General features: G+C 46.8%; 1 protein-coding gene across 1 annotated transcript in view; it reads right to left on the bottom strand.

Moving 5' to 3' along the window:
- Window positions 1–7891: 7891 nt before the first annotated feature.
- ASPM (assembly factor for spindle microtubules) overlaps window positions 7892–11880 on the bottom strand; it is a 56170-nt gene continuing 52181 nt past the window's right edge. The window contains exons 24-28 of the mRNA XM_045028478.1: window positions 11429–11621; window positions 10764–10918; window positions 9484–9660; window positions 8297–8469; window positions 7892–8218 (exon numbers count right to left, since the gene is read on the bottom strand). Of these exons, the coding sequence (XP_044884413.1) occupies window positions 8113–8218; window positions 8297–8469; window positions 9484–9660; window positions 10764–10918; window positions 11429–11621 (804 nt within the window). The 3' untranslated portion in view covers window positions 7892–8112. The remainder of the gene's footprint in view (window positions 8219–8296; window positions 8470–9483; window positions 9661–10763; window positions 10919–11428; window positions 11622–11880) is intronic.

Below are 11880 nucleotides of genomic sequence, written 5' to 3'. Positions count from 1 at the left end.
ATCACACCAAAGCGCGAAACGCTTCCATTTCGCAAGGTAGGTGGAGCGAGTGGAAGGCTTTCTGCTCTCTAGCAGGACTTGCTGCACTGCCGCCGAACAGTCCCTCTCTGCGTGGGTCAGCCACGCAGGTACCAAGCTGTAAGATGGAGGAACTGTAGGTCCGGGTAGCGGAGTCTGCCGAAGTCCTGCGTGATGAGGTCCGGCCATAACGGGAGGGAAATGCGATCCCGAACGGAGAGCTCGAGCAGCAGGGTGTACCAGTGCTGCCTCGGCCAGGCCGGAACGACGAGTATGACGTGGGCCCTGTCCCTCCGAAGCTTCAGTAGCACTCGGTGTACGAGCGGGAACGGAGGGAAGGCGTAGAGGAGGTGATCCATCCAGGAGCAGAGGAATGCGTCCGACAGGGAGCCTGGGGAGCGACCCTGGTATGAACAAAACAGATGGCACTTCCTGTTCTCCTTGGAGGCAAACAGGTCTATCTGGGGAAACCCCCACCTCCGGAAAATTGTGTGCACCACATCCGGACGAAGAGACCACTCGTGGGAGAGGAACGACCTGCTGAGATGGTCGGCCAGCGTGTTCTGCACTCCTGGAAGAAATGACGCTTCCAGGTGAATGGAGTGGGTCACGCAGAAGTCCCATAGGAGCATCGCTTCCGTGCAGAGGAGGGAGGAGCGGGCTCCGCCCTGCTTGTTCACGTAGAACATTGCCGTCGTGTTGTCCGTGAAGACTGCCACGGAGCGGCCTTGCAGACGGGCGTGGAAGGTGTGACACGCCAGGCGGATCGCTCGCAGCTCCCGGACGTTGATGTGGAGAGCAAGCTCTTGGGGTGACCAGAGACCCTGGGTGTGAAGGTCGCCCAGGTGAGCCCCCCATCCCAACGCCGAGGCATCTGTGGTCAGGGTGACGGATGGGCGAGGAGGACGGAACGGGACTCCTGCACACACGACCTCTGGGTTCAGCCACCAGCTGAGCGAAGCGAGTGTCAGCTTTGTGACGGTGACTACCATGTCTATCGAGTCGCGGTGCGGGCGGTATACCGACGCCAGCCAAGATTGAAAAGGGCGAAGGCGGAGCCTCGCGTACGCCGTGACGAACGTACAGGATGCCATGTGGCCCAGGAGGCGCAGGCAGGACCGAACCGTTGTCGTGGGAAAGGTGAGAAGGTCCTGGATGATGGAGACCATCGTCTGGTGCCGAGAGCGAGGGAGGCAGGCCCTGGCCAAAGTGGAGTCGAGGACCGCTCCGATGAACTCCACCCGCTGCGATGGAGCTAGAGTGGACTTCTCGGCATTGATGAGAAGGCCGAGGGACCAAAACAGGGATAGCATCTCTGACATCTGGTCTTTTACCAGCTGTCGGGATGTCCCGCGAACCAGCCAGTCATCGAGATACGGGTATACATGAATGCGACGATGGCGGAGGGCTGCAGCAACTACTGCCATGCATTTGGTGAAGACCCTCGGCGCGGTGGACAGGCCGAAGGGTAGCACCGCAAACTGGTAGTGCGCCCCGTTGACCACGAAGCGCAGGTAGCATCGATGGGGAGGGTAAATCGCGATATGGAAGTACGCGTCCTTCATATCGAGGGCGGCAAACCAGTCTCCCGGATCCAGGGAGGGAAGATCCAGGTGACCATGCGAAACTTGAGCTTGAGCACGTACGCGTTGAGCTCCCGGAGGTCCAATATGGGTCGGAGACCTCCTTTCGCCTTGGGGATGAGAAAATATCGGGAATAGAATCCCCTGCCCCGCCTGTCATGAGGCACCTCCTCTATGGCACCCAAGCTCAACAGAGTCTCGACCTCTTGTAGGAGGAATTGCTCGTGAGAGGGGTCCCTGAAGAGGGACAGGGAAGGCGGGTGGGAAGGAGGGGGCGAAACAAATTGAAGGCGGTAACCAGACTGGATTGTACGAAGCACCCAGCTGTCCGATGTTATTTGGGACCACGCCGGAAGAAAGTGGGAAAGGCGGTTGCAAAATAAACGGGAAGGATCCGGTACAGAGACTGATGGGCCGTCCTCGGGCGTCCCATCAAAATGCCTGTTTGGGCCCTTGGGGGGCCTTGGAAGGCGCCTGGCTCTGGTTGCGCCTGTTGCCCGACGGTCTACGGCGATTCAGGCCGGGACGCCAGCTATTATAGGGTCGCGACCTAGGCTGATTAAATGGCCGGTAGGGTTGCTGCCGGAATGACCTTCGCTGGGTAGCCGGTGTGTGCATACCCAGAGTGCGAATGGCTATTCGACCGTCCTTCAGGGTCTGAATTCTGGAATCCGTCTTTTCAGAAAACAGACCCTGAGTGTCGAAGGGTAGGTCCTGCAAAGTGTACTGCACCTCCGGTGGCAATGTGGAGGACTGCAACCAGGAGATGCACCTCATGGTTACTCCTGAGGCCAGGGTTCAAGCACCCGAGTTCGCGGAGTCCAGAGCGGCCTGGATGGAGGACCTGGAGAACTTCTTGCCCTCTTCCAGGAGGGCCGTGAACTCTTGGCGCGAGGCTGTTGGGATCAGCTCTGCGAATTTCGCCAGGGACACCATGATGTCAAAGGTGTATCTGGCGAGGAGGGCCATCTGGTTGGCGATCCGGAGCTGGAGAGCCCCCGCCGAATAGACCTTTCGGCCCAACAGATCCATGCGCCTCGCTTCCCTGGATTTCGGCGCTGGAGCTGGCTGACCATGCCTCTCCCTGTCGTTGACCGACTGGACCACGAGCGAGTCTGGTGCAGGATGGGTGTATAAGTACTCGTACCCCGTGGGGGGGACGGAGTACTTCCTTTCGACACCGCGGGCGGTGGGAGGGACGGACGCCAGTGATTGCCAGATGGTAGTGGCATTCTTCTGAATAGTGCAGATGAATGGCAAGGCCACCCGCACTGGAGCCTCAGCTCCAATTACATTTGTCACCGGGTCTTCGTCCTCAGTGACCTCCGCTACCGGGAGGTCGATAGCCTTCACCACCCGGCGAAGAAGGTCCTGGTGGGCCCGCAAGTCAATAGGTGGAGGGTCAGCCGTAGAAGCCCCCGCCACCGCCTCGTCTGGTGAAGATGACGAGGACAGACCTTGGACCACCGCCTCCGCAAGTGGTTCCTCTATGGGGTGGGCAGCTGTCTCGGACCGTGGATGCTCCGCGGGATCAGGCAGTAACTGGGCGTCACCCGGTGATGGGGGCGGCCTGCTGACTGTGGCCTCCAGCACCCTGCGTTCGGAGGCTGGGGTCCGCGGGGGGCAAGGGAACCCTTGAGTTTCGTATTGGGCCCAGGGGACCCAAAAACCCCACTGCTGTGCACCGTGGACTTGTCCTTGCGGGGCAGCCTGAAGATGGCCATAGCTGTCTGCCCGCGAAGCGACCGATGAGTGACGAGATGGCCACGGAGGTGCGGAGGCGCTGACGGACTGCGTCGTCGAAACTGGCAATCTGTCCCCGGACGGTGCCGAGGATCGGTGCCGGTCGTCGCGGTACCGAGATGGCAAACGAGACCATCGACTGCCGCAGTGCCGGGAGCTCGACCGGGATTTTGACCGGCGGTGCCGGGAGCGGCTTCGGGAGTCACGGTGCCGGGAATCGGACTTTTTGCGGTGCCGATGGGATGGTGATCGGGACCGGGAGCGTCTCCAGGAGTGCGACCGGTACTGCGATGTTGAGCGGTACCGGGACTGCGACCGGCGTTGAGAAGGTGAACGGTACCGCGATGGTGAGCAGTGCCGGGACCTGGAGCGGCGCGACGGTGACCGTCTTCGGGACCGGGAGCGAGACCGAGTCCTGGAGCGCCGTTTATCCCGTCCGTCAGGGGAAGGGGGCCGCATCATAGCCAGCTTACCCGCTGACTTGACTTAGCCCACACCGGCGCTGCCGGGGGCCGGAGGCTCGGTGCCTCTGTGAGCTCTATGAGCTCTCTCGCCATCGAGAACGTCTCGGGCGTGGACGGGAGCTGTAGCTCGACCGCGGTCGGCACCGGGAAGCAGGGTGGTACCGGAGTCAACGGCCCTTGCGGCGCCGGAGTCAACGGTACGGTGCACGATCTGTGCACCGCCACAGCCGGTACTGGAGGCGTCGGTGATGGCTGGGCTACTGGTCCCAAAGGCTGCGGCTTCGAGGTCGCCTTCGCCGGCTTACGTTTCCTTGATGGGGAGAGGGAACGGTGCTGGGTCGCCGGTGCCGCTTGCGGAGGTCGAGGAGCCTCGGTACCGGAGCGGCTCGAGGCCGCCGGTGCGCTGCGCGCCGATGACAACTTCGGCGCCGGCGGGGTCGGTGTCGGGGGCTGGAGCGTTGCCTCCATGAGGAGCTGTTTCAAACGACTGTCCCGCTCCTTTCTCGTTCGAGGTTTAAAAGCCATGCAGATAGGGCACTTATCTGGACGGTGAGTCTCCCCGTCAGGAGTCGTGCGGATCCCCGATCGGCATGTGCCGCTGGGAAGTCGCACAGGGCTTAAACCCCGGTGCCTTGGGCATGAGCCCGCACCGGTTGCGGAAGAAGAGGGGTAAACCCCCCTTATTCCCTAATCCTAAACTATAACTAACTAACTTATTCAACTATCTAACAAACAACTATATACATACAAGAGTAGAGAAACGCTAGGGCTGTGGAGGACAGAGAGCACTCCACTGTTCCAACTGGCCGTCACGGGCGGTAAGAAGGAACTGAGGAGTGGACGGGCCGGCTGGGGTATATATCCAGCGCCATGGCGGCGCCACTCCAGGGGGCGCCCAGCCGGCCTGCCGGAGTTGCTAGGGTAAAAATATTCCAAAGAGCCGTGCACGCGCAGCGCGCACACCTGACTGGAATGCATAGGAGCAATCACTCGAAGAATAGTCCTTTCACCAAAGAACTTAATATGAAATGTTAATTCAATATTGAATTATCAGTTCCTATAGTCATCTCTGCCCTAGATGATTTGCAAACTTCTTTTGATGTTGTGTAAATTCCAGAACAATGTAGGCATTATTGCCAGCATTACAACCTCCACAGTTCCAGGCATTTCCTTTTTTAGGTAAGGACATCAAATGATTTTATTTAGGCCTCTGTATATGCAGAAATATAAACCAGATCTCAATTGATGGACATACGAGGTACAGACCACTGGCTAGATCCTCAGAACTGTGTTGATTTGCCCCCAGGATCTTGCCATAACTCTATAGTGCCCCAGAGCAACAACATTGTTATGTTTGTAAATGATACAAATATATGTACCATACACAAGGACAGACTGCATATTGAGGAAGCCTTTGGGGGCACAAGGCCCAGAGCTTATGTTTTTTATATACCTGTGATGGCTTATGTAAGTGTACTAAAAATACAGTGCATGATCTGAGGGTGCAACTTAAGAGTTGAGTTCTGTGTAACTATAAACAGGAAGTATAGAAGGGGATTTTCTTTACCTTTGTTACAGCAGCATTCTGCAATTTGGAAAACAGGATTTAACAAACATGGCCAAATAAAGAAATGCTAGATCTATATTGAACACTGTCTGGTTTCCCCTACACTTTCAAATATATTGGCTTGAAGTTCCTAAAGTTGTGTGGAGACTGGGTAACTCTGGGAAATGTTGACATTTGGGTTTTTAACGAGTTAGAGCAGAGGTTGTCAAACTGGGGGGACTGGGTCCTGAGGGGCATGGAATACATTCCTGGGGGTGGGGGGGAAGCACAAGAAGCTGGGGGGGGGGGATGTATTGTGCACATTTTACCCACAGCAATGAATACCCAAAAAAGCTGATTCCTCCAGACCGTTCAGATCCTCAGATAGTGCGGTGCATTTGACTCTACATGGCACTGTGTATTTTGACAGATTTCTGTCATATATCATGCATAGCATTACACAAAGTCATTGCCATCTGTATGTTAATCTGTTTGCTATGAGCTGGTGTGCACATTGCAAGCATGAACCACAATCACGATTTTGCTTTTGCTCTTCTCACAATGGATCCTTGGCTCATTAGTGTAACAAGAAAAAAAAAAAAAAAGGGAAAAACAAAGAAGCCGAAACTGATTCAAGTGAAGTGCTGCCACCACATATATTGGTATACGTACTTGTGTGGCGGGGTGTGCGTGTGTGTGTGTAAATTACTATAGACACAAAGTAGGGGGGAAATGATAAAATAAGTTTGAGAATCACCGAGTTAGAGTAATAGAGTTTAAGGCCAAAAGGGACCATCAGATCATCTAGTCTGTCCTTTTGTATTTCACAGGCTGCCAACACCACCCAGCACTCTAAACCTAGCAACCAAAATTAGACCCAAATATTACAGCCCACAGAAGTCTAGACCATTTTTCACAGGGAGAGGCTAGGAGGATGCACCAATACCGTAGGCCCCTGCAATGGCAGGGAAATGACAGATATACTCACATAATCCTGGCAAGAGGCCAATGCGCACATACCGCAGAAAGCAAAAACCCACCAAGATTACAGCAAATTTGACCGGGGGGCGGGGGAATTCCTTCCCAACATACATCTCAAAGTTTCTGCATCTGACCATCTTCTTTGTCTCCTCTCCTCCTCAGGTCACTTCTTGTGCTAACTCAGTAGCTTGTCTCTTCCCAGACCCAATTCCTAAGAGGCCCCCACCCCCGCAACTACCACTGAAACTCCACTTTAGCTGTTCTCTGTTCCAATATTTGCTAGTGACTGGTGTTTAAACCTAGCCAAACTAGGGCAGTACCGCCCTCCTGTTAAGGGATACTCAGAAAGCACTGAGTTATGCCACACACCTGCAGCAAGTCACTCACACATCAAGACCACTTTCAAAACACAAAATCATTCTTCTCTTAGGGCACACACACACACACACACACACCGAAACTCCACTGTTAGCTGCTTGTTTTGGCAAGACTAGCCCTACATAAGATCATATAAGACATGAATGGGTTATTTGCTAGCATCCAATAGCCTTAGACATATAACAGGAATCATCTAGCAGACATTGTCTTTAAAAAGGTCACTAAAAATAGTAGTGAAAGCATTGGGCACATTTTCAAAGTGATTACTTCTTAGAAGTTTTCTTAAGATTTGTAATTAGGGGTTTGGAGACTAGAAAACTTTGAGTGCTTGACCTTCAGAACTTTGTTTAAAAACCTACCCAGTGGATTGCATGAGTCTGGAGCACAGGCATTTGAAGTTCAACTTTGCCTGATGATTCAAGGACCAGAAAGGCATGGTCTTCCTTTGGTTTTCACTTTATTATGCATGTAAGTCTTCTTTATCACTTAAAAGAGGGCGTTTTGGACCTTGTCAATAAAACTATCTAAATAATTGGTTTCAGAAAGCCAGCCCTCAACAGAATGATTCTGAGGAAGAAAATTTCTTCATCCTCCAAAGAGACTCCCTATGCAGTTTTTGTTTGTTTCTTTTTAATTCTTTCTGTGCTGTTCCTTAGACTTGTTTCAGAAAGATGTGGGTAAGAAGCAGGAAAGAAGAAGAAACATTTCAGGGAGATGCTGTGGACTGCTGGTTGAACAGGAAGAGTCCTGGCCCCTGTCAGTAACTGAAGTCCCAGGAAGAAAGTGTCTAAATGGAGATAAGGATTATGAGATTTATGTACATATCCTCACACTCCCCTGTACTATTATCCTTATTTTATAGACAGGGAACTGAAGCAAAGATTAAGTGATTTGCCCAGGGTATTTGTAATTGAATGAAAATTGAAATGTGGGTCTCCCACAGTCCAAGGGAGTCCTCTAATCACCGGACCATCCTTCCTCTCATGTATACCATCTCTGCAGGCTGACTTGCACACTAAATAATTGCTCCTCGTTGTCAAATGGACATTCAAAACACATTCAGCCTTTGTGAGAAGCTGCATGTTAAATTGCTGCCTTGGTTTTTTTATAAGATTACAGCTGCATAACAACAGTATATTTGAAACAGTAAAGCAAGAAAAACATCCAAGAGCTTCAAAGCAGTTCAGTATTTTATTGTACAATTGCTTTAGGCATTAGTACAAAGTAGCATAAAAAAACCCACCCATACAAAATACAAAATAAAATGCCGAATTTTAGAGTAAATTTGCATCTTTAAGTAATCACTTTTGACACTAATTTGTTTTCCCTCTCAAAAGCATTTATCCATTTTGAATACACACATATATACACACACATTTTCAAAGATAGTATCTACATTTTAGTGATAGGCAGAACCAAGTGTATCCATTACCATTCGAATAGCTTGCAGAGGATCTACAATTTCTTGCATATTATCTTTCCTTAAAACCCAGTCTGGTTTAATTCTGAAAAAAAGAATTGCTTGAAATTAGACAACCTGCTTTTTTTCTTGTGAAAATATACTGTTACTTTAAAATTCTTACCTTGAAACTACTTTTGTTCGTACAGGAGTTACTGGAACAAAGAAACTCCCACTCATGGATGTGTGCATCTTGTGCTTGGAAAGCGTTCTTTCAGCATCCATTTTATGTTTACGAGCTGTAAGTTTATATAAGCTATGAATACGAGAAGCAGCTCTAGATGTGCTTCGGATATCCTAAGAAATGCAAATTTCACATAATCAATACTCAAAAGGCAATTTAATAGTAATAATGCAAAACTACTCAGTTTGCTCAATAGTCTACATTTTCACAGAACATGCAGCACTTCTCTCCATGAACACACACTGAAATGTATTTGAACGCAATAGATTTTTAATTTCAGTTGGCATTTCAACATCCTGATGGCATTAGACATTTGAACTATCAGTGACACTTGAAGATACACAAGTAGCTTTATGACCAGATATTTCCAACTACGCTATGTCTTGAATGCAGTTTTGTCTAATGATGGTTCCAAAGATACAGCAAATATTAACTAATTCATTTACAGCTGCACCAGTGGAAGTGCTAGATTAGACAAGGCCCCAAATGGGTACCAGCAATATTACCACTGAGTATCACAGAGCTGTTCTGAAGCGGCTTAAAATGTGGATAAACAGCTGGTGGCTATTTATATCTGGAGCCTTACCTACACTAACACTTCCAGTGTTGCTACCACCAATGGAGCTACACTGGTGGAAATCATTTTAGAAATACAGCTAGTGTACACACAGTTTATTAATCTGCCACAAACCAGGAAACAATGGTGCATGCCAAGATCAAGTCTCACAAACCAACTGTATGGTAAGTAGAATTTGAGAACGTTGTAAGTCTTACTGGATTGGAATGGAGAGCAAGGGCAAAGACAATATTTACAAAGTGTCATCAAGAAAAAGAAAGTACAAGTGGATTATCAGAAAGAACGGCATGTGAGCGCTGGGTAATTGTCAATGTTTTTAAATATTAAAAAAAGGGTGGAAAGACCCAGTTGTGCAACTCAAAGATCATGCACCACACTCAAGGTGAAATACACACCATATTACAATATTACAGCAACAAGTACTATTGCAGTTGTGGTGGACACTGCTATAGTCAGATGCATATACTTCAACAGTCAATCTGAATAATTCAATAGCGACCAGCTGGAAGAAGCCATAAGAAACTACGAAAAATAAAGTACTAAAACTTACAGAAGCTCTCTTTGAATCCTTTAAAAGAATGGCCAACAAACAACATGTTTTTGTGAAAATGCTTCCACCTTTCGCTGAAGTTTTGTCACCAGCCTTTTCTCTGTACATCTGCAGTAAGTCCAGTAATGTATCTACAGAATTTTCCACTTCATAAACTGCTTGAGTAGTTCTTTCATACTTAAAAGGAAGACAGAAAAGCTGATGTAAACAGATCTCAAATATAGCTCTATCAAGCACTAAGAAAATAAAGACTACTCTCATTCAGGCCAACCAGGTGATATTTTTATTATATGGATTGCAGTTCAGATAAAACAATTCATTTCTGAGCATTAAGCTACAGTGCCAATTTTTCTAAAACTTTTTTCTAGAAACTGGGACAGCAGAGGTACATATTGTGCTCTCATTTTACTTAGACAACTACAATGCAATTCAGTTGTCTAACCAAAAAGGTTTTATCCTTTTAAAATCATGTAAGCCTACAAAAAATATTAAAAAATCAGTTTGACTGATTAAAATATACTAATTTTTGTAATGAAATATAAGATATTCACTTAGGAAAATGTATTAGACTTGAATGCTTAACATTTTACTGGTTTCAGCGCATCACATATGAATAACTGTTTCATAGACCTATACATTTGTATTATATTAGTACAAGTTAGCACATCTAAAATTCGCTGGTTTTGCAAACATTTCTATCCAAAAACTAGATCTGTAAATAGAACGAATACATCTCCAACTCAAAGTTGTGCTGAGTTAGCTTTAAATAATAATTTCTTATAGAACTGTTTATATCATCTATAGATATGAAAAGGTGAGAATTTGGAAAAGCATTCTATACCAGTGTTTTCTGTAATATTTTAATTACAAATCATACATAAAACTTCAGTATGCAATACCCTACCAATGATTATTTCTCTTTTCTGTACAAAACTGTTTACTAATTTCACAACGTAAAAAGCCTGGTACTTCTTCAACCACACACCCTCTGCCACCACTCAGCTTTTAGTTCGAATAAAATAAATTCATTGAAAGCCATGATTAAAATTAAACTATTTTATAGGATGTAATAATTGTTCACATTAAGAAAAATAATTTGATGACCTGCTTCAAAATAATTTGGAATAATTGATTTTAAAGTCAGGAAAAGGGTGGTTTTTTGCAAAACTAGCAGTTATTACAGTGGATAAATTCATGCTAATCTCTTTGGATAAATGTAAATATCTATATATTAGACAATCCACAACTTAAGAAACGTCAAAAGCAAAACACTGAAATACCTTTGAAACGTTAAGCAGGACTTGAACTGAATATTTGATAACTTCCATACAGGGGATACTGCGGTTGCAATTCCGGATCAGAATAAAAATAGTGAAGATTGCTCCGCTCTGGGCCATATTTTCGCAACAGAGAGGGGAGAGCCTGGTAACAACCTCTAAAATAAATGGGTTCATTTGTGAATGCTAATCAAGTTATTTTCAAAACAGTAACATTTTTCTTTATTAGGCTTGGCAAATACATTAGAACAAAAACAAAAATAAATTTCAAGCCACATTTTTAAACTATGATTTTGAACATTCCGTCAAGACAAAGGTATCCAGCGTATGTGTGACTGCGTATCAGGTGAAATTAAAAGTAAGTAGGACTCCCTTTATGCCCTATATGTAGTAAGTAGTACTGCTGGGCATGGGGAGGCCAGGAACTAAAATAACGCATTCATTACTATATTCTGATGTTGGTTGTTCTTTAAGACGGCTTGTTATCAGTGCCATATTTGATTCAGAAGGAAATGGCTTTGCATACTGTTGTATCCTCTAACTTTGTCACTTTTCCCAGTTGTACTGTAAGCTTGAATATAATCATGTGCTCCCCTTTCTCAGAAGTTTGGGAGTCCACTGCTGTCTTGAGAGTGCCCAATTTTTAATTACGAAAAGAAACTACTAACCTAGATGTTTTAACGCTGCAAGAATGTAAGAAATATGTTTGTATTTTAGAAGATAATCAATGGCAACTGCAGTTCTGTTACACAGTTTGTTTTCTTCTTTGCTCTCTTTGTTAGCCATTTCCAAACTGTGTCGTAATGCTTTAGTTTTTGCTGTGTCATTTTTCTTCCTCCAAGAATATCCTCTCCACAATGCCTGAGAGAAAACATGGCAGAAAGATTTCACAAATGGGAAAAGATTTACAAGTAAGAGTGGCTCTATGATAGAATATTCATTAGAATCTCAAATCAACCTTATATGAGTTTAATAAAAGTTTAATCTCAAAATACTTCAGTTGTAGAATTCTAAGTTATAAGCCTATGATCAGATTTAGTATTCAGTCCTCTGACTACTAGATTCCCAGTTCAAAAATAAATCTGTCAGAAACAATGTCTTTTACTATTACTTGATGGTT

The sequence above is a fragment of the Mauremys mutica genome, chromosome 8 (genome assembly GCF_020497125.1).
Source record: "Mauremys mutica isolate MM-2020 ecotype Southern chromosome 8, ASM2049712v1, whole genome shotgun sequence".
In the NCBI taxonomy this organism is placed as follows: Eukaryota; Metazoa; Chordata; order Testudines; family Geoemydidae; genus Mauremys; species Mauremys mutica.
The sequence above is the reverse complement of the archived record's forward strand: the minus strand, read 5'-3'. Positions and strand labels throughout refer to the sequence as shown.